Source organism: Salvia splendens, unplaced genomic scaffold (assembly GCF_004379255.2).
Source record: "Salvia splendens isolate huo1 unplaced genomic scaffold, SspV2 ctg41, whole genome shotgun sequence".
In the NCBI taxonomy this organism is placed as follows: Eukaryota; Viridiplantae; Streptophyta; class Magnoliopsida; order Lamiales; family Lamiaceae; genus Salvia; species Salvia splendens.
Genome location: NW_024599059.1, coordinates 225 through 22,644, shown reverse-complemented (window position 1 = coordinate 22,644; position 22,420 = coordinate 225). Strand labels below are relative to the sequence as shown.

The following is a 22,420-nucleotide window of genomic DNA, read 5'->3' as shown; positions in this document are numbered from 1 at the left end:
TATATATATTTATATACTAGTGAGTTATTATAGCACTAATTACTATCTTTTTTTTATATTCACTTAATATCTCTATAATATAACTGATAATATAATATAGTACAAAATAATAGGATTACATGCTTTTAGTTAGGGATGTTACATTAGTAGCAACGAAATTAAAAAAACAAACTAACTTTGTGGATCATCTTTAGATTGTTTTTAGTTACTAATATTTTTAATACGAGACGATGTTTGGTTGCCAAATCCAAAAAGGAGTTAAAGAATAAAACTGTCCATTTCATAGTGACATACAAACGTAATAAATAAAAGAAAAATCTAGGACTTTCTTAGGATGACAATCTATTAAATGGATCTCAAGGTGAAATATGTCTCCTAATGCGAGTTATGATTGTGACATTTTATTATTTTTGATTAAATAAGAAGTTACACATCTCTATTAGGTTGAGCATTTGGATTTTGGATTAGATTTTTATCCGAAACGATCTAATCTAAAAATTTAAAGCTTTATTGAATCCGATTCGATCCAGGAAATATGAATCCAAAAATTTGGAATCTACCTTATAAAATTCAATCCGAAAAATCTAAAAAATTGCAAAAATACTATACTATAAAAATCCAATACAAAAAATCTAAAACCAAAATCTTGTAGAGTATCATACTATTATTAAAATTTTCAAGGATTTCAGATTTGATCGATAGTCTTAAAACTCTGTTATTCACTAGAGTTAAAAAATAATTATAAAGGTAGATTTATGTCTGAGCCCGGGTTCGAACCGGGGACCTCTAGTGTGTGAGACTAGCGTGATAACCGACTACACCACCCAGACTTTACTGATTATTAATCATATCAAATCATACATATACATCACTTCGTTTTTAAGAGTTGCCTATAAAAATCATAGGTTTTGTAGAGCTGTTTCATTCGTGATAGTAATGACGAGAACGAAGCAGTCTAAACGAAAACCCTCAAATCAGGAGCCGCCTGCAACTCCCAAAATCCACAAAAAGATTAAGAAGCAGAAGAAATCCAAGCCCCCTAAACCCGTAGTCCATGTTTCTGAATCTGGTTCGGATTCAGATTCAGTTCCAGCTTCCGATCCCAGCACCGAAATCCAAACCCTACTAGAACCTTTCTCCAAGGAGCAGCTCATCTCTCTCGTAATCGAGCTCTCCTCTTCCGACGACAGCATCTTCTCCCTCATCAAAGCCGCCGCCGACCAGGACATCGGCCACCGCAAAATCTTCATCCACGGCCTCGGCTGGGACGCTACCCGCGAGTTAGTCGAGTCAATTTTTGGGGCTTACGGCGAAATTGAGGATCTCAATGTGGTGGCTGATAGGGAAACCGGAAAATGTAAGGGTTACGCTTTCCTCACCTTCAAATCATTCAAATCTGTGAAAAAATTGTTGAAAAACCCAAGGGTTCAGGTGGGGAACCGTTTGACCTCGTGCCAGCTGGCGTCGGAGGGCCCACCGGGCCCTGCCGCCGCCGGGATTGTTTCGCAGAAGCAATTCTCCGCGTCGGATTACCCGCAGCGGAAGATTTATGTGAGTAACGTGCCGCTGAATGCGAGCCCGGAGAGGCTGCTGACCTTTTTTGAAAAATTTGGGGAAATTGAGAGCGGGCCGAAAGGGATGGATCCGGAGACGGGGAGATTCAAAGGCTATGCGATTTTCGTGTTTAAGACGCCGGAGGGGGCTAAGAAGGTGTTGGAGGAGCCGGTTAAGTTTTTCGAAGGGGGTCAGCTGCATTGCAAGAAGGCGGCGGAGGGGAAGGGTCAGGTGGCTAGTGGAGCAGCGTCGATAACGACTGCTCTGCAGCCGGTGCAGCCACAGATGCTGGCTGCGGTGGCGGCGGCTCAGCAGGTGCAGAATATGGCTTTGCTGGGGCAGCAGGCGGGGCTTGTGAGTCCCTTGTATGGTGGTGGATTGATTGGTAATGCGAACTTGGGTGCGTCTATGGGTGGGTATTATGGGATGCTCGGGGGTGGGCAGGGCTTGGGGTTAGGGGCCTATGGTGTTTCTGGTGGTGGAAATAGTGTTCCGGGATTAGGTTCCTATGGAGTTTCTAGTGGTGGCAATAGTGTGCCGGGATTAGGTGCCTATGGCGTTTCTAGTAGTGGCAATAGTGTTCCGGGATTAGGCGCATACGGTGTATCTGGTGGTGGCAATAGTGTTCCGGGATTAGGTGCCTATGGTGTGTCTGGTGGTGGCAATAGTGTTCCGGGATTAGGTGCCTATGGTGTGTCTGGTGGTGGCAATAGTGTTCCGGGATTAGGTGCCTATGGTGTGTCTGGTGGTAGCAATAGTGTTACGAGTGGGGCGATGCTTCAGGGATTGCAATTTGCTTATCCAGGTTTGCAGAATGGACAATCTTCTTCTACCTTGCCTAAGACTCCGGGGGCTGGTGGAAGCAGTTACTCTAAAAAACAATGGTGTGATTCTTCTTCTTTATTCATCTTATTAAGGTGACATGTAAATGTTTGTGTTTTGTGTTATGCACATTTGGAAGAAAGAGTGATCATCAATGCTGTAAAATAATTTCCTTTAGCACTGGTTTGCATTGATGTGATAACTTGTTTGCTGTTTGGAAGGAAAACTAGTAAAATTTTGGACATAATATATGAAGAATTCCTTAAGCAGAATTGGTATCTAGGTTTTCTGCATATGAGTGGAATAGTTATGACTTTTATGTAGGAGTAGTAAATTTCTAGTTTCTTTCTCTCACTTTAGATTTAAATCGTGCGTCTGTCTATCAGAATGGTTCTTGCTTCTTTCCTATTGAAAAACTGAAGCCTAAAGATTTAGGAACTTAACACACATTTAGTACAATATTTCGCTCAGTTTGTTCAATCTACATTTGTTTATTGTCGTGCTATGTTATTACTATGTTTTCTTTAACCTGCCTCGGTCTTTTCTTGCAGATGTATGATGACGTAGGTCGTAGATGAACAAACAGAAGTTGGTAAATTTCTATTACCATTTTGTGGGTCAGGGTTTGACTCATTGAATATGGTATCAGTTTTGTGCTATAACTTTTAATTTTCTCCTAGTATCATTTCTCTTTTTATTTTTACTATTTAATGAACCTTTTAGAGAACCTGGTGTGCTACAGTCCAGCATTTCTTCATACTGTATAATTTCTTCTGGATTTGTTTACTAGTATATGTGTTCAACTTTAAGTTTGTTCTGTCACTATTGTTTCATTTCATATGTTTCTTTTAATTCTAGTAAGTATATGTGGATGCATATCCTTACATATTTTAGTTTTTTCTTGCTTATTTCTTTTATCTTATTTGTTTTCTTATACTTATTTTTGTGTTGATCCGAGAAAGTTATTTGCACAATGTTTTTGGATCTTTATTCCCTTTCACCTTGTATTTTCAAGACAATTCTTTCTTCAGTAGTATAATTTTAGCCCTCTGGTGAATGACCACAATTTAGTTTATGGGAGAATACATTGTTTTACTCGTTTTTTACTCAACCTTTCATCCAATTCATAATCTTTAAACTTCAAATCACTTCTAAACATGTATACCTTTTATGAAACATTCCTAACTCTGGCTACCCAAAGATGGAAAGTTTCAGGATTATCTTTATTGAAATGTTGGTTGTTTTCCCTTCAGTTAGTAGCTCTTAAAGTAGTTTGTTTCCATTTTCTTTGCACTTTCTATATATATCTTGTCTATGGACCGAGAATTATTTGAAGTGTTACTTTAATGACAGATAACTTCAGCTGTTAAAAACTCTTACTTTATTTATGCAACTGTATGTCCATAATCAGCGACAGTGAAGCTCCTGAGGCATTTTCATTGATTAAGTTTTACCTTTTCAATACCTTTGAACATATTTGAAGGATTATTTTGCAATTGTTTCTTTACCTGGAATTTCTTGTATAGATCTTGCCAGGGGACATTTGTTTGACATCAAGTATTGTCTTCCTGGGAAAATGCTTTTCTGTAACTAAAACTCCAAGATGTGGATTCAATGATAGACAAACATATCTGCAAACTTTCATTTGCAGTTTTTCATTCAACTTCTTAAGGCAATTTCACATTTACAGTTTCTACTGGATCTACTTTGAACAACATATCATGTTTTTCAGTGACCTTGTTCGATGATTATTTACCGTTGCCCTCTTTTGTGGCTTTCATTTTTTTTCTGTGTTAATGGCATATGTTTACAAATTAACTCTTGCTTCAAATCAGCTGAGCTACACTACAGTACTCTGGGATGGATTACTTCTTTGTTTGCTTTTTCCCTTGTTTCTTGCCTTTGAGATAGGGACTGTTACAGATAGTCTCAAGAGACCAATGAGCCACTCGTTTCTTTGCTTTTAAACCATTTTCTTTTGGATGGGGATTTATAAATATACTTTATTTTGTATCTTTCATTTGCTTTCATATTATCTTATTGGTGTGTAGTTTGAGGTAGTAAGTGATAACTACTGCTCTGGACTTGGATTTGGGCATTCAGGTCATTGCTGTTTGAGTAATGCTATGTGGCCATAAGGTGGCCAACCACAATGACATTTTTATAAATAATTATTCAAGTCAATGCAATAAATTAATAGTAATAGTTAGTGCTAAGATAATTTTACTTACTTACCTTTTTCTCAATTTTTTACTTCAAATTTAAATTTACAACATTCTCTCTCCATAATAATTTATGCATAATTTATTTTGACTTACCTTTTAATTTGTCTATTTCTGATCATTATTATTTAGCATTCTCTCTCCATAATTATTTAGCATTCTCTCTACATTTAGCATCACAATTTACGAGCCCTATCAATAATTTATGTATTAAACACTAAAGTGTATTATAATCTAATAATAATATATTATAGTGTACTATGATATATGATTATTAGATTGTGAAATATTATGACAACATATTATTGAAACTTAATATTAAGTTATAACTAAATTATGAATTTATGATAGCTTTTTCGTCATACTTAATTTATAAAAATAAAAAAATAAGTAATGTAATATTTATTAAGATTACAGTATATGTCGAGTAATATTATTTTAAATAAACATCTGAATAAAAAGTAAAAGGATATAAAGTACTCTAATAAAACGTAAATATCTTCTAAAAATAATAAAAATATTGTTGGATGGATGAATATAAAGTACTTACTTTATAAACTAAGGTAAATATCTTCTAAAAATAATAAAAACATTGTTGGATGGATGAATATAAAATACTTACTTTATAAACTAAGGTATGAGGTAGAGTTATCTTAAGAGTTTTGATATTTTAAGATGAGTTAATTATTAAGTGAACTCATTTAATTTTTAGATAAAAGACAAATTATGGCTGACCATAATGTGACCATTTAGCACCACTCTTTCTGTTTTGCATAATTTTTACTTATCTGATAGAGGGAAAAGGGTTTAAAATCTTCTCATGGCAATCGGTCCTGTATGATGAATTTCTGGTGATCGATTTAATGAATTGCCAGTCACCGTGTGAAGGCTGTGCGAGTCGGTTTACTGGACTTCTTCCTCGTGTAAGGTTTGGTTTTTCCTTGATGAATTGAAGTATGCTGGCCTAGACGTCACCAAGGTTCGGGAACCGGCGGTTCACGGTTCGGAACCGCCGGTTCCGGTTCGAAAATAAGTAGAACCGGAACCGGCCCGGCCAAGGATCGGCGGTTCCGGTTCCGGAACCGTGAACCGCCGGTTCACGTGAACCGGGGAACCGCCTAGGTTTGCCCAGTTCCGGGCCGGTTCATCCGGTTCGGCGGTTTTTTTTTTTTTTCATTTTAAATTTGTAATTCAAGTAAAATATGTAGATATATTTGCATAAATACAATTAGAATAAAGCGATGTTCAAATGCAATTTTATTGATACAAATTACAACTTTAAAATTACAAATTACAACTTTAAAATTGCAAACGAGATGAAGACATGATATTTATGGAAATTCAAAGTAGAGAGTAGAGAGTAGTGTGATTGTGTGAATATGATAACGTGAACAACGTGAGTAAATTATGAGCGCAAATAACGTAAACAACTTGAGAGAATGAGGATGGAGAATAGAGAAATTGAGATTGAGAGAGAAATTGAGATTGACACAAGAATGGGGTGAGTAGAAATGAAGAGGATGGGGGTATTTATAGGGGAAAATTGTGATTAAAAAAAAATCAAATTTTGAAAAATCACGGCGAACCGCCGGAACCGCCGGTTTTCGGTGGAACCGGCGGTTTTGAGGACCGTTTGAAATTTCAAATTTTGAAAAATGCGGCCGGAACCGCCGGTTTTCGCCGGAACCGGCGGTTTTTCAGCCGAAACCGGCGGTTTCCGTCAACGGTTTCTGACCAAACCGGCGGCCGGGGGAGCGGTTTCTGAAAAGGCTAAGAAGTAGGTCTGAAAAGGTGTCGGGAACCGCCGAACCGGCGGTTCGGAACCGCCGGGTACGGTTCGCGAAATATGGGACCCGGAACCGGCCCAGCGGAACAGGCGGTTCCGGTGCCGGTTCGAACCGCCGCCGACGGTTCCGGTTCCGGTTCGGAACCGCCGGTGACGGTTCCGGGCCGGTTCGTCCGGTTCGGTTCGGATTGGTGACCTCTATGCTGGCCTCTTAGTATTACAGTTGTAAGGTGGTATATGTATCAAATTCAGGGTGAAAAGAGGCATAAGTCATGAGCATATATCACAGTTGAAGCAGGATGATGACTGAAGTGTTTATGAATGTATAAACTTCATGAGCCACGCATACTTGTTGTCTTCTTCTTCTTCGCCTACATCTTCTTCCTCGTCGTCATCTTATCCCACTCCATTAGGGCTGCCGTTTTTGGTAGGACTCTTTGCATCATCCTCGTCATCATTTTTGTTAACACCATTGTCATCATCTCCTCTTAACTGATGATGCCTCATCAATAGCTTCATGTATTTCTTCACAAGAAAACGGATTGTGCAAGATTTTGAAGTTATTACTGACAAACAAGGAGACACGTTAATTTCAAAGCTGAGATAGTTCGAATTTTTGTTATTGCAGATAAAAATGAAAAAAAACAGTATTACTAATATTTGGAGACACAATCATCAATGAAGAAATGACGTAAAATCAACCATGTTTGGGAAAAGACAGAATGAAAAGCATGTGCAAATATTTTACAATTCCAAAAATTCTAAATCGAAATCGAATTGGTTAAATAAATATCTCTAGTCTCAGGTCAATTACAGCCTAGAAGTTTATACTGATTGTTTTATTTTTATTTTTCAGTGGTGGGAGATCATCAGTTCCTTATCATTAAGGGCGATAAAGAAAGGTGGTTTGGATCTAGACGTCCCCGAACCGAACCGGACGAACCGGCCCGGAACCGTCATCGGCGGTTCCGAACCGGACCGGAACCGTCGGCGACGGTTCGAACCGTGACCGGAACCGCCGGTTCCCCCGGGCCGATTCAGGTTCCAATTATTTGCAAATCGTAACCGCCGGTTTTGAACCGGCGGTTCGGCGGTTCCGGCAGCTTTTCAGGCCTATTTCTGACCTACACACTAGCCTTTTCAGAAACCGTCCGCGGAACCGCCGGTTTTCGTCAGAAACCGTATACGAAACCTGCGGTTCCGTCCAAAAAACCGCCGGTTTTTTGAAATTTGAATTTTTGAATTTTTTTTATTTAATTTAATCACATTTTCCCCCTATAAATACCCACTTCCTCTTCATTTCTACTCACCCCATTCTTGTGTTAACAAGTCTTTCTCTTCTCAATCTCAATTTCTTTATTCTCTATCCTCATTCTCTCTAATTGCTAAAGTTGTTTACGTTATTTGCGCTCATAATTTACTGACGTTGTTTATGTTATCATATTCATACAATCACACTACTCTCTATTCTCCACTTTCAATATCCATCAATATCATGCCTTCATCTCGTCGTGGTGGTGATCGGGGCAAGGGTATTGCCAAAGATCAAAGTGATACTCGTCGTCGACGTGCCCCTACTAAAGCACAAGTTACGGAGGAGGTGGGAAGGCGAGCCGCTCTTCGAGCGCAAGTAAGTTCTAATATGTTTTTGTTTTTTTAAATTCATTTTTATTAAATTCATAATTTCATTTTTAACATCTATGTGTCTATGTGATTTATTTTTGTTAGTATTTTTATTTAATTATATAATTTTCGTAGGAGGAAGAAGATCGAAATGCGGCCTTGTTACTTGCCCTCGCCGACCAAGAAGGGGGGCATTCACATTCGGCTTCGCATTTCGAATACGATGTGAATCTATCATCGGATTCGGACGAAGGCTACGATGGATCGCATCAATTCCCCCCTTCTAGAGCCGGCCAAGTTGGCGAAAATGATGAGGAGGCCGGTGCTCATCTTCCTTCAGGACGACAAAAGAAGAAGATGCCTCCAAAGTTGAAATTCGATATTTTCACCAAACATTACAAGAAGGTCCCAGTGGTAATTTCAAATTCTAATGATCCGACCACTACCATAGAGACAAATGAGTTCAAAGCATATTGTAACTATTGCGAGAAAGTCTATCCATTTGGAACCGCTGGGGGATATGATACTCTCATCGCCATTTGAAGGTAAAACATCATGTGGAATATGGGCATACTAAGTCCCAAAGCCAAATAAACTTCCCCACCGCCGGCTCATCGTGTCAAACAGGTACACGCCTCTATTTAAATATGATTCCAAAAATGTTACCGATGCTATGGAAAGATGGGCGGCAATGAAGCATTTGACGTTTAATTTTTTTAATGACAAAAAATATGAAGTTATTATGCAAACCACATTTAATGTTGCTACAAAAAGAATTCCCCCCTCAACTGCTCAAAGATCTAACAACAGACAGTTTTTTGATAAAAAAAAGAGAAGTATGAAAATTTTTATCTACCTTGGGACACAAAGTTAATATTTGCTCTGATGTGTGGACGGATTCTTACCATATAAATTCTTACATGGGAATTTCATGTCATTTTATAGATAATAGTTGGACTTTAAATAAACGTTTAATTGGTTTTAGACAATTTCCAACACCACACACCGCACAAGCAATTGGATCTTCAATTATTCAAGTTTTGAATGATTATGATTTATGCAACAAAATATTTTTTGTTGGTTTTGATAACGCAACGGCTAACACTGCAAGTATACCCAAATTAATTGCGGCTTGCTCCCCGGTGATAAGTGGTAAGTATTTTCACCAAAGATGTATATGTCATATTTTAAATTTATGTGTACAAGATGCTTTGTCTTTATGACAAAGACATATTCAACCTATTACAACAGCTGTATCCTTGATCCACTGGACGCCTCATATTGGCAAGGCGTGGAAGAAGTATTGTCATTCGAAGAAAATAAGGTACACAACTTTTACTTTGGATGTGTCTACTAGATGGAACTCTACATATGATATGTTTCATTCTACATTAGATCATACAAAATATTTGGTTGATTTTTATAGAACTTTCCCTGTAGATGATTTATATCTAACCTCTTCTTGTTGGGATCAAAGCATGCGTTTATTTAAATTATTCAAAGGTTTTAGAAATGCCACCGTTGAGTTATCGGGTGTGTATTATTGCACATCCGTTCGTGTTTTAGAACATTGCATGTATATATCACTTGATTTTCAAACTGCAATGAAAAATTCCGTAAATAATCCTGAATTAATGTGTGTTTTATATTATATGATTGAAAAATGGCTTAAGTATTTCAATGAGATTCCAACGGTTTTTTTGATTGCAAAAGTTTTGGATCCAAAATGGAGACTAGTTGGTACTTTAAAAATTTTAGAATTTTATTACAACAATTTGACTTCTATTAATCTTGAACCACTCCGAGCTTTGCAATCGAATGACGAGGACGACGACAACAACACAAACCTAGCCCTAACATTCCAAATAAACCTCCCCCACCTCTCAACCCTGCAAAGAAGTTTTGAGTTCGATTTGCGGGCTCTCTTTCACGATTACGAAGCTAAGTACAACAGTACCCACCAAGTGAGACCTAGACCCCCCGTCAAACACATAACTTGGCTTCTTCTAAGTTGATGACCCCGACACCCAATCCCAATTGGCGGACCTATACGGCTACAGCAGCGGAGGAAGGTCGGCAAATTCGGCAAGTGAGTTAGATTTATATTTTGACTCACACTTTTCTTTCAATGATGAAGAAGGAGGTCCCGTTCCCCAACAAATCGACGTCCTAGATTGTTGGGGATCACACGAGAAAGATTTTCCCATCCTTGCATCAATGGCCAATGAGATCTTTTCGGTTCTGGCTTCCACTGTCACCGTCGAGTCCGCCTTTAGTGTTGGAGACAACGTCTTGGATGACAGAAGAAGTAGACTCACCGGGCAAAACATGGAAGCCACCATGTTACTTGATGATTAGTGCTCTGCCGAAATTAGAGACCAAGAACCGGATTGGGACAATCAAGTAGTACAACCCGACCAAGACTACTTCCCCGACGAAGAGTAGGCCAATTCCTTCGATCAAGCCAAATAGGTAAGCAAGGTAAGAGAACTACGTGGACTTTGATTCCAAAATGCAATTGACCATTGAGAATATGTAGGCATCTCAACTTAAATTTTAAATTTAAGTTGAGCTCAAGTCCTTTTCCTTTATTTCTTTTTTCTCCCATTTGTTTCGAATATGTAATTTGTAATCAAGACTTTAAGTCTTTTGTAATTTATAATTTTAAAGTTGTAATTTGTACATTTTAAGTTGTAATTTGTAATTTTAAAGTTGTAATTTGTAATATAGTTGAAATTTGTATCAATAAAATTGCATTTGTACATTGCATTATTCAAATTTTATTTATGCAAGTATATTTACATTTTTTACTTGAATTACAATTTTAACAAAAAAAATAAAAATAAAAATAAACATGAACCGCCGAACCGGCGGTTCCGGACCTTGACGTGAACCGCCGGTTCACGGTTCAGGAACCGGAACCGTCCAACGTACGACGGGCCGGTTCAGGATCTTGAACCGGAACCGGCGGTTCCGAACCGTGAAATGTCGGTTCCCGAACCATGGTGACGTCTATTTGGATCTAAGATTAAGGAAAATTCATCAACACAACCTTATAATCTATAATCATTGCAGTTGTACTAGAATAACAGATATCAATTTGCAGCTATGGAGAAAAAGTTCTGTTGCATGATTGCATATGCATTCCTGACCACCATAATCTTTCATAAACTACCTTGTTTTGCCAAAATAGCTATGAGCCTTTCCACTGATCAAACTGCTCTCCTTTCACTAAAACAACACATCACCTCTGATCCCTCTGCTGTAGTTTCAAGAAACTGGACCAATTCGAGCTCTGTCTGCAGCTGGATTGGCGTCACTTGCAGCTCGCGCCACCAGAGTTGCTGCCTTGAATCTATCCCACATGAGTCTCTCTGGCACCATTCCACCACAGCTCGGACACCTCTCGTTCCTCGTCTCCCTCGACTTCAAATCCAACCTTCTCAGTGGAGCCATCCCTCAGGTGTTAGAAATCCCTGTCATCATCTAAAGAGACTTAACAGAAACATTTCCTTCTCGTGTTATCTGTTTTCTCAGTTAAAATATTTAATTTTACATGTAATGTCTGTTCAACTTATACGACACACTAGATGATAACTGTTTTCGACGAGTCGACATGTCTTGAAATCGCCGAAGAATAGTCTTATTTCCAATTTTTTTGAAAATTCCCCTCTCAATGTATACCACCATGATATCATTCATCCATTCGTCTCCCATTCTATTGCGCAAATCTGTCTTAATAAGTTTCATGGAAGAAAATACTCTCTCGACAGAAGCTGTTGCAACTGAGAGGATCAGTGTCAACTCAATCAAACGGTACACCAACGGGAAAGCTTTATCTCTTGAGGTAGAAACCAACATCTTTGCTAAATTTCCCAAATCTTCAATGTTGGAGAACTCAACTTTATCAACTATATCACTGATATAAGTTTTAAGTTGATATGGAAGAGACATACATTCAATAGAGAAGTCAGCCGGATAAAGTTCTGCAAGACGAACCAACTTGTCCACATTGAAGCTAGCAAATGAGTTTTTTGGACTAAGGCAATTCATGCAAGTAAGCAATTCCGTATTCATTTCTAGGAAACGATTCTGTAACATCCGAAAAAAATATGCTTATGTTTTTTTTTGAATTTTTATTCTTTTAATTAATGGTTGATCTTTTTGTGTTTTCTTGTTTAAAACATGGTGTGGAAAATCTTAATTGATTTTTTTTTATTGTTGTGGATGGGATATAATTTACCTAGGCATTTTATAATTGGGATAATTAATAAATCATGAATTAAAATCCTAATTAACTAAATTCTTTTTTTCCTCTCCCTCTTCCTCTGTTTTTTCGAAAACCCCCCCCCCCTCTCCCACTAATTTCTCAACCTCCTCCCACTCCTCACAACCGTGGCTATCTACTCTCTCTCAATCTCTCCCTCCCTCATCACTCAATCTCTCATCTCTCTCGAAGGGTTCTCTCATCGGTAAGCTTCTCTCCTTTCTCCCTCTCGGTTCTCATCTTTTTCTTTCACTCCCTCTCATCGAATGGTGGATTATTCAAGGTGTTACGCACTCTCGTTGTGAATCGGAGTCGGAAGAAGAAGTAAAGCGTGTGAATTACGTTGAACTATCCGGGAAAGGTAACCCGATACCCTAACTCATGATAATTTCGAAAAACATGCATGTAGGACGTTTTTGGATGGTTTAGATGTCGAATAGGATTTGTGGCTATGTGTTTGTGTTGAACATGTTTTCGGTGATAACTGACAGTGGGTTCCGACCCCTTTTCGACTGAGCAAAAGATCTCCTTTTGATACGAAATTTTAACTGTATAAACTTGGATGTGTCTTGGGTGTGGTGTGTAAATTTCAGCTTCTTTGGAGGTCGTATGATTTTATTATGATTTTCGCAAGTAAACTGCGCAGTTCTGCGAGTTGTGTGTTCTGGGTGATGTATGTGTGTGCAATGGGGGTGTGTCTGAGTGCTTCGTTTTTGTGAAGTCTGTGGGTGTGTTTGGCCAAGAGATGGCTCGGAGGAATCAGCGTTTGGTTCGAGGGTTTCGTGTGTGTTGGCCGAGAGTTTTAGGGTTCGGCCTAGGGCAGTGTGGTGGAGAGTGTTGAAGGGTTGATCCCAGGTGTTTGGGTGTGTTTTGGGATGTAGAATGTGTGGTGTGGTTGTCGTATAGGGTTTGAGAATCGTTGGTTGGGGAAAACGGGTGTACACATGATCGAGCCAGTGCCGAGCCAGACGCCGAGACAGACGCCGAGCCAGTGCCGAGCCAGGTGCCGAGCCATGTGCCGAGACAGGTGCCGAGCCGTGCCGAGCCAGGGCCGAGCCATGTGCCGAGACAGGTGCCGAGCCAGGCGGCCGAGACGGTCGGCCGAGGTGCCGAGCCAGGCGGCCGAGGTGCCGAGCCAGGCGGCCGAGACGGTCGGCCGAGGTGCCGAGCCAGGCGGCCAAGACGGTCGGCCGAGGTGCCGAGCCAGGCGGCCGAGACGGTCGGCCGAGGTGCCGAGCCAGGCGGCCGAGACACCGAGCCAGGCGGCCGAGACAGCCGGCCGAGGTGCCGAGCCAGGCGGCCGAGACACCGAGCCAGGCCGAGACGCCGATCCTTTTTCCGAGCTTTTTTTCCGAACCTTTTCCGAGCCAAGTGAGCCGTTGCACAGTAAGGGTATGCCAGGAGTATGAGTGTTGTGTGTGTGTCGTGTGCGCGTTTTGGGTACGTCGTATGCGTGTCGGGTGCGTGCGGGGTGTGTTTTCGGGCGTGTGTTTTTGTGTGATTGGCTTATGAGATGTTGTTAAGTGTGTATACGTGTAACGTGCTAGATGTTGAAGTCATCCAAGTAGGAATCATGCATTGTCGTTAAACATCGTCTACCCTGACTCTAATCATGATTTATTTATCTTTCAAAAAGGGTGATCTTTTACGAGGAAAGTGTGGTTGAAGGGAACTATTTTAAAAGCTAAGCAATCGAGGTGGGCTTTTCTACCCTACTATTTTATGTGGGTTATCTTTAATACGGACTTCGTTCCGGAAATGTTTATGGAGGTGAATTGCTTGTCTTGCCAACTGTTTTGATTTGAAACCTATCTGAAGTGGTTTACCACATATATTTAATCGAATTCGGGTCTGTTGGGTTGCGAACCCTCAGGCTAGTGTACACGAGACCGGGAGCCATCTGAGAGCAAGTTGGCCGGTCTAGATGACCTGGGGTGTGGCCACGCCCCTTGTCACCGTTGGATCAGATAGTGTATGATGGTGGGGATAAGGGTGGCAATATCTGAAAATGACTGCGCAGTCGAGTTTATGAAATATATTTTTGTGTACTTGGGCGATTTTCATTACACTCAAAACCCCAATGTTACACTGTTATGGCATGACAAACCATGTTTTTGGCGTGTGTCCACTGAGTGCAACAAGTACTCAGCCCTGCATGTTGTTTTCTTAATGTGCAGGTTGAGCGGCGATGGGGATGACGGATGTTGAGCAGTGAAAGCCAAATCAGTGTTTTACTTTGTCTTTTGGATGGTGTCGTGTCGCCATACCCGGCATCATCTGTCTCTTGGTCTTTTCCGCTGCTTTGTAATCCGATACAATGTTTTTATTTAAACTCTGTTTACTTTAACCTTAGTACAATGTTTTGAAGTGAACTTCTTTTAATAAATGTTTTTGGGTCAAATAATCTTGTTCTCCCCTTTCTTCCCCGCTTCCTTGTTCCTCCCCTAGTCGCGGTCCACCGTACTTCCTATCCTTAGGAAATGCGGGCGTGACAGATTCTCCATCTCTTGAGTAAGTAAATAAGAACCTAACAATACAAAATTAATCCTTGCAACATTAATTCTCTCTGGTTCATGATCGGATTCGAAATTGAAATACTACTGTCATTTGAAGCACTTGTAGTTGTTGAATAGTTCTTTGGTCTTTTGGAAAAATACCGATGTATAGCTACAATCAATAAGAATAAGATTTCTTAGTGTTATATAATATATATTCATACAATAATAAAGATACAAGCATACTATTTGCACAAATCATAATATAAATAAAATTTCCTAATTCTTGTTTCCTACTGCAATCTGTACACAAATTGAATTTAAAAGTATTAAGGAAAAAAAATACTCCCTCCGTCCCGGACTACTCGCACATTTCCTTTTTGGCACGGAGATTAAGGAATGAGTGTATAGCAAAGCCAACAATTGCGGCTGTAGGTGATAATTTTTACTAAAAATGGAAAGAGTGCAAATAACTTGGGACGCGAAGGAGTATTACATAGAAACATGAGACTACTACTACAAAGTTTAATTACATTTAAAGAAAATAAAACATTAAATATGAGAATTGAAAATTGAGTCTTGAAATTTGAGAAATGAGATGAGCTGATGCACTAAGCCACTGCTACTAAGTTCTAAATTGCGTACCAAGTCTATATACATTGCCCGTTGACCATCTATTGATTCAATTCTTACCTGAAATCCTGAATCACGAAAGGCACGGCTGAACGGAACCGCTGAAGAACTCTAGCAGCGGTGACAAGCTGCTGTGCGTTGTCTGCAAATCTCAAGGTGAGAGAATTTGGGCTAATTGAGTAAGGGCTTAGGGGCTAGGGCTGATATTATTACTACTTAGTTTATTAAGTTAAAAGGCCCAAAAGAAAAAGGTAGCCCAAAATATAAAATAAATAGCCCAAAACTAATAAACTAACCTTTTCTTCTTCTTCCCCAATTTCAATTTCAGGATTTACAGCCGAGACAGAGTCAGGGCTCGCTCAGCGGCGCCGGGGCGGAAATCGGTCGGAGCACGGCGGTATAAGGGTGATTTGAGGTCTGGTGCCGGGAAAGCCCCCGCTGTGTGGTTCCGACACTGTCTCCTCCATCGCTTGAAGTTCATATCTCTCCGACTCAACAACTTCACCGGTTCCATCCCAAAATCCCTCTCAAACCTAACGAACCTGCAGATTCTTAAGTTAAGTTTTAATTCTTTGAGTGGAGAAGTTCCAAAAGAGTTGGGGAGGCTTCAAAATCTACAAGCTCTGTCAATTCAAGCAAATCATTTATGGGGTGATATACCAGCAGAGATATTCAACATTTCGAACCTGGGAATTTTGGCCTTGACAATCAACAAACTGAGTGGAAGTCTTCCGACAGACATGTGCAGTTATCTTCCATTTATTGCAGGGATTTATCTTTCTGAAAATGAACTGAGTGGTGTGATTCCGACAAATATTTCCCAGTGTTCACGACTTGGGATGTTGGATCTCTATTCCAACTCTTTCAGTGGGCAGATACCTTTGGAGATCGGCTACTTAGCATCTCTTCAGGGTTTACGCCTAAGTCGTAATCGTTTGAATGGTATGTACTGTTGATTGACATTTTAAGTGTATGGTCTATCTGAACATTGAAGAGTCATAACTACTTGACATGACAGGTACACTACCTCATGAGATTGGCAATCTCCAAAACCTGGTTTATTTTGGTGTTGGATCAAATCAGATTTGGGGTTCATTTCCTTCAAATATTTTCATGAATATGTCTTCTTCACTGCAACACTTACATATATGGCGCAATAAATTCACCGGAAGCCTTTCAAGGGATGTCGGGAATCTTACAATGCTAACCACCTTCGACCTCTCCGAAAACTACTTCACAGGTAACAATACCAACTAACAGTTTTATTAAAGTTGGAGTCTATAAATAGCTAGAGTAAGTGTTGGCCTCCTTGAAGTCGTTTATCCTTTGATCGTTTTTCGTTTATATCTATTATATTATTGCTCTTCTTCCGCTTTGCAGGGATTATTCCTTCTGAATTAGGCCAACTTCACCAATTGAAAGACTTACAATCATCTTTAAACAACTTGAGTGGTTCTATTCCACCTGAGCTCTTTAACATTTCAACACTCGAAAATATTTCAATAGTTTTCAATGATCTGTCTGGAGTTCTTCCAACCAATATATGCCATTCCTCTCCCAATCTTAACCAACTTTATCTTGGCAATAATTCCATCTTTGATCCTATACCCAACTCCATATCTAACTGCTCTCAACTCACACAGATCTCACTTTATGAAAACAAACTCAGTGGACTGGTCATATACCTACCGTCATCGGCAACTTAAGATCTCTTCAACAACTCCACCTCTTCAGCAACAATTCACAAATGAACCCTCCTCTTCACCACTAAGCTTCATTACTTCATTGTCAAACTGCAAGTCTTTAACTCATTTATCTATTTCGGATAATCCTCTTTACGGCGTTATCCCACCTTCTGTAGGGAATCTATCTCTTCCATCCAATATTTTTACGCCGCACACTGCCAAGTCAGTGGCAGCATTCCGGCTGAAATAGGCAACTTGAGCAGCTTGGTGTCATTGCGTTTGTCCTTCAACAAATTATCTGGTAACATCCCCATCTCTATTACACGACCTCTATTCTATACATCTTAACCACAATCAACTTTCACATCGAATTCCTACATGTTTGGGAAATGTCTCTTCTTTAAGAGAGATTTTTCTCAACTCCAACATGTTGAATGGAACCATACCATCAAGCTTATGGGGATTAAAAGATGTGATTACTCTAAATATGTCCTTGAATTCGTTGAGTGGGATTTTGCCTCAAGAGATAAGCAACTTAGGAGCAGCAATCTATATAGACCTATCAATGAACAAGTTGTCAGGCTCTATTCCCATCACTATTGGAGAATTGCAAGAATTGGGATTTCTTTCTTTGGCCAATAACAAACTGGAAGGTTCTATTCCAGTTTCCATAGGTCACATGATTAACTTGGCAGCTCTTGACTTGTCGCAAAACAATCTCTCCGGTTCAATTCCAAAGTTTTTGGAAGCACTGCAACACCTCGAGTATTTTAATGTCTCTTTCAATACCTTGAGCGGAGAAATTCCTAGTGGTGGTTCTTTCATGAACTTCACTATGGATTCTTTTGAGGGCAATGCAGCATTGTGTGGACATCCGAGGTTCCATGTCCGAATTTGTCCTGCAGCTTCTTCTCACAAATCAAAGTGGAAGAGGGTGAAACCAGCTTCATTCATTGCTTTTGGATTTGTGGCCTTCATTTCAATTGCTTCTTTGGGTTTGATAATATTTATCAGATACAAAAGGAAAGATGAGACTAGTGAAGAAGTTGATGAGGAAATACCCATTATGTCGGAAAGAATCCCTTACTATGAACTGCTGCAAGCAACTGATCAGTTCAGTGAAAGGAACTTGCTTGGCACCGGGAGTTCTTGCTCTGTCTACAAAGGGATTCTTAGCAGTGGGAAGGTTGTCGCTGCCAAGGTGTTCAACATGCGATTGGAAGGCATTTCAATGAGATTCAGCGTTGAATGTGAGATACTTGGTGACATTCGACACAGGTGTCTGACCAGTGTCATAAGTTGTTGTTCCAACGACGAGTTCAGAGCCTTAGTACTTGAATATATGCCCAATGGGAGCCTTGAGAAATGGTTACATTCTGACAATCATTGCTTGAACTTCACGGAAAGATTGAATATAATGATCGACGTTGCATCTGCTTTGGAGTATCTTCACCATGGCTATTCGACGCCTATTGTTCACAGCGACTTGAGGCCTAGTAATGTGCTTTTAGATGAAGCCATGTGAGCGACTTTGGGATAGCAAAGCTGCTAGGCAACGAAGACAGTATGGTGCTAACCGAAACGTTAGCAACATTAGGTTACATTGCTCCAGGTGAATGTATTTATAATATAGTATAATGATTATATTACATGCTTGATGGATCATGGTATTTTTGTTTTGTTTCAGAGTAAGGTTTAGAAGGGCTCGTTTCGACAAGGTGTGACGTGTATAGCTACGGTGTTATGTTGATCGAAACTTTTACCGGAAAGAGGCCTAGTGATGATATGTTTGGAGGAGATTTGAGCTTCAAGAGATGGATAGAACTCTCTCTTCCATCCACTCTTGATGAAGTGATAGATGTCAATTTATTGAAGGATTTTCAAGGAGAAATTGACAAGATTGTGCAATGTGTATCATCCATATTTGAATTGGCTTTGAAATGTTGTGTAGAATCTGCAGAATTGCAGAAAATCAAACGTCGATTTTTGATGTGAGAGCAAAGTAAACTATGTGCATTTTAGAGCTTTTAGTTTTTTTCTATAATAATCTTTGTTGTAACCATCAGGGGTAAGTCAATTTACATAATTTCATCCTGTTCTTTCAGTTATGTAATTTTTAATTCAAATTATATATGCTTTTAGTTCTTTTTATGAAATTATTTGCAAATTTTAATTGAAATAGTATTAACTAAAAAAAGGAAAAATGTAAGTGCTTAAGTTTCAATTTTTGATACCCATCCTATACACAGATCATTTATATCATAGCTGACTTAGGTCAATGGTTTATTTTTGAAGCTAGGATTATAGTTTAGTAGGAACAAGAGATTTTTAGAGTGGAAAGAAATAAAACCCATTAATTAAAATCAGACTTTTATTAAAAAAAATTAGAAATGGGAAAAAGAAAGATTTTCCAAACAAATGAGAGATAGAAGTGCACTAAATAGGACGTATCTAGAAAGGAAAAAAACCTTAGGGAATGTACACTCTTCTCCTTGTATAGTTGCATCCAAAATCATGGGAAGAATCTAAACTTAAGCATTTTCATGTGTATATGGCAATGAATCTCTTCAATTCTTCATCACACTTCTTTGGCCTCCCTTAGTGGGAAAACTCACTTTAAAATATCCCCACAAAAGCTCGGGTACACGTGGCCCCACGATGCGTGAGGTTGACCTGTATCATGTATGTGGATCCGACCAAAACCCGACTTACAACCCGTATTATAAGAGTTGCAATTATTATGAGTCCAAGTAGCATTGCTCAAAAGTACTATTGTTGTGAGTCTTATGACGGTATTGTTATGATGAAAAAAAATTATGTTAAAACTAATTGTTTATAAAAATTATTAATTTTGATGAATAAAACTTGTTATTAAAATATACTCCGTAGTATAGGATTAGGATCGGATTGGATTTGATCTGGCCGGGTCTGACCGAGCCCAGGGTGCGCAACCGCGCAAAGGAGTCTATAAAATCATCTCCACTTTGACTTTTTTTATTTGATTAAAATCACACACATAGGTCAATGCGATGCTACATCTAGCATATACTATGTGTTATATGAAATCTCATTGAATAGTATAAATTTGACAATTAATAAAGTGTAGAATATATTTATATGCAGAATAAATGATGTTGTATTTTACCTATATAATCCATGTATATTATTATTGATGAAATAAGTAATTTACTGTATGTTGGCATTTGGGTTGGACCAATTGACTAACTAATAGAGCCTATTACAAGGCCCGATGATATTTATTCAACCCATGATGATTATTATAAATAAAAAATATAGGATTAGATATAGTGTATGGTTCGAATTTTGGAGACTTCTTAAAAGACACAGGATATTTCAATTTTGACATGTGATCAAAAGTATCTAGTGTTGGAAAGCTAAATTAGCTTATCGAATTCTAGCAAGAAATATAGTACTACTGAATTTTTTTTCCAAACCCTTGATTGTAATCAATTATTCTTAAACCCACAAAATTTAATCATATTTTGCCAAAATATAATAAGTAAAATTAGAAAAAAGTACCCTAGAATTTGAGGAGGGCCAAAGTGGCCCCTTCCCTCCATGACGAAATTCCATGAGCACCATGAGATTATTAAACAATTCCCATTATCTTATCAACTTATCTTATTCTACAGTAGACAAACCATTAGTGTAATATTAAACTATATAAATAGGCTTTGATTATTTGCATTTCTTGAACGAATGTGCACAAGACTTTGGTGCAAATCAAAGTGTGTTTTATTTTTATATGCATGCATGCATATGTGAGATCTTACGTGAAACTATAACCTTTTAAGTTAATTTATTTATTTGATTTAAAGATAGCACAATTCCACCCTTACAAAATTATTTATTTATCTGATTTAAAGATAGCACAATTCCACCCTACAAAATTATATCCTTGATCCGCCACTCTAAAATATATATTCATGTCAATTCCTACATAATTCCACGCAGTGGCGAAGCCACGTATGGGCTAGGAGGGCCCATGGTCCCCCATGAATTTTACCGTTTAGTATTGACTATACATATGTTTAAACAATTTCTTTTTGAATAACTCAGATGGCCTCAAGTTCTGTCTTCTCATATTTGTGTTGACATTTTAATAAACTGTGTTGACATTTAAATATCAATGTCAACATAATGTATTAAAATATCAACTTAAGTTTATGTTGACATTTCAGTATCATCGTGTTGATATTTTTAATATATTACATTGATGAATTCGCAAGTTAGCAACTTAAGAAAACGGATCACACCCCTCAGAACCCATATCTCAGAAAACACACTATAATTGACAAAATTACCCTTATTTGCTAGTATAATGGGTTTCCATGTGGCATTAATCACAAACGATCAATTTCCACCTAAGGCCAATACTTCAGTTTAATTTGGCAATAACATGTTGCTCCAATTTCATTACAAACACCCTATTTATAATAGATCGTTTTAATTGATTTAGGAAACATGGTGAGGTCATTGATTGATGTCCACTTAACAAAACAGATACACTCATACACCTAATAACAACAATACTTCATGGGGTCAATCAAATAATATTCGTTATGAGAAAAAGATTTAGCATAGTAGTCTTGAAACCATCATTTTAAATCGAAACAAAATAGTGTCAAGAAACAGTGACAAACACTACTAAAATAATGTACATTCCAATTGGGGCAAATATGCAATAAGATCTTGTGGATGTCATTCAATTCTAGTATCCAAAAAAGCAAATAAAAAAAAGAATGTTGCAATTGCAAGTGCACAAAGAAGTTTCTATTCCTTAGTATCCTCTTTTTACCTAGCTAGTGCACACGTGCGTACGTGTGAGGAGAAATAGAGGCTTATATATATAAAATCAAAAGGGCAATTTGGTGCACATTTAAATATTATAAATAATTCTCTCTATCCATTATAGACTTAATCAGATTATTTATTACTTTAACAAGATATCCCATTTCTTATTATATTAATCTTGAAGGAACCAAAAACAAGGTTGGTTTCAATTGATTAAACTTGCTTTAAAGCGATGAAAATGAAATACCATTCTATAACCAAAATGAACTATTAGTACTTGCTTTAATCCTAGTAAATGTATAATATAATTAATCAACAAAATAATATGCAAACTTATTTTTAAAAATCATTATATTTCCATGTTCCTCATTTCCTTTTTTGTTGCTTTGTTTATTAGATTTAGAGCAATGTTTATTAATTATTACATCAAGAAAAGTCTAGCTTTGAATTGAACGTGTTAACTCATGTGCAACTAATTAATAAAATGGTATCCTTGATTATCAAATCTGTAAAGCTGT

At 38.3% G+C, this 22,420-nt stretch overlaps 4 protein-coding genes and 1 non-coding gene across 6 annotated transcripts; 3 read left to right on the top strand and 2 right to left on the bottom strand.

Moving 5' to 3' along the window:
• Nucleotides 1–349: 349 nt before the first annotated feature.
• Nucleotides 350–3,185, top strand: LOC121790089 (RNA-binding protein P-like). Its single transcript, XM_042188381.1, has 3 exons — nucleotides 350–361; nucleotides 748–2,438; nucleotides 2,928–3,185. Coding segments are annotated over exons 1-3 (1,704 nt in total). The 3' UTR covers nucleotides 2,929–3,185.
• On the bottom strand, nucleotides 757–830 carry TRNAV-CAC. Its single transcript has one exon. It is a non-coding gene; the product is annotated as a tRNA-Val (tRNA).
• An 8,092-nt stretch (nucleotides 3,186–11,277) lies between the features above and the next one.
• Nucleotides 11,278–12,084, bottom strand: LOC121790088. The gene is made up of 2 exons (XM_042188380.1): nucleotides 11,564–12,084; nucleotides 11,278–11,446 (listed from the first exon to the last, which is right to left on the bottom strand). The coding sequence occupies exons 1-2, from the start codon at nucleotides 12,082–12,084 to the stop codon at nucleotides 11,278–11,280; spliced, it is 690 nt and encodes a 229-aa protein (XP_042044314.1).
• Nucleotides 12,085–15,731: 3,647 nt separating this feature from the next.
• LOC121790090 (probable LRR receptor-like serine/threonine-protein kinase At3g47570) lies at nucleotides 15,732–19,200 on the top strand. 2 transcript variants are annotated; one of them, XR_006048195.1, is made up of 4 exons: nucleotides 15,732–16,344; nucleotides 16,421–16,642; nucleotides 16,783–18,699; nucleotides 18,775–19,200. XR_006048195.1 is itself a non-coding variant. In XM_042188382.1 (3 exons), the coding sequence occupies exon 3, from the start codon at nucleotides 17,515–17,517 to the stop codon at nucleotides 18,610–18,612; it is 1,098 nt and encodes a 365-aa protein (XP_042044316.1). In that variant the 5' UTR covers nucleotides 15,732–16,344; nucleotides 16,421–16,642; nucleotides 16,783–17,514; the 3' UTR covers nucleotides 18,613–19,200. The 2 variants fall into 2 exon arrangements, 1 of the variants encoding a protein (XP_042044316.1); XM_042188382.1 differs by having other exon boundaries at nucleotides 16,783–19,200.
• On the top strand, nucleotides 16,143–17,108 carry LOC121790091 (LRR receptor-like serine/threonine-protein kinase ERL2). The gene is made up of 3 exons (XM_042188383.1): nucleotides 16,143–16,344; nucleotides 16,421–16,642; nucleotides 16,783–17,108. The coding sequence occupies exons 1-3, from the start codon at nucleotides 16,143–16,145 to the stop codon at nucleotides 17,106–17,108; spliced, it is 750 nt and encodes a 249-aa protein (XP_042044317.1).
• Nucleotides 19,201–22,420: the final 3,220 nt, after the last annotated feature.

What these genes read in the sequence shown, in the direction of transcription:
- LOC121790088 (XM_042188380.1), bottom strand. Translation starts at nt 12,084, where the DNA reads ATGAATACGGAATTGCTTACTTGCATGAATTGCCTTAGTCCAAAAAAC. An exon ending in AAGTTGAACAGACATTACAT is followed by an intron (nt 11,447 to 11,563) that starts GTAAAATTAAAT and finishes TCCACTGAGAAG; the next exon opens with GTTGGATTTGAAGTCGAGGG.
- LOC121790091 (XM_042188383.1), top strand. Translation starts at nt 16,143, where the DNA reads ATGTGCAGTTATCTTCCATTTATTGCAGGGATTTATCTTTCTGAAAAT. An exon ending in AAGTCGTAATCGTTTGAATG is followed by an intron (nt 16,345 to 16,420) that starts GTATGTACTGTT and finishes TTGACATGACAG; the next exon opens with GTACACTACCTCATGAGATT. An exon ending in CTCCGAAAACTACTTCACAG is followed by an intron (nt 16,643 to 16,782) that starts GTAACAATACCA and finishes TCCGCTTTGCAG; the next exon opens with GGATTATTCCTTCTGAATTA.
- LOC121790090 (XM_042188382.1), top strand. Translation starts at nt 17,515, where the DNA reads ATGTTGAATGGAACCATACCATCAAGCTTATGGGGATTAAAAGATGTG.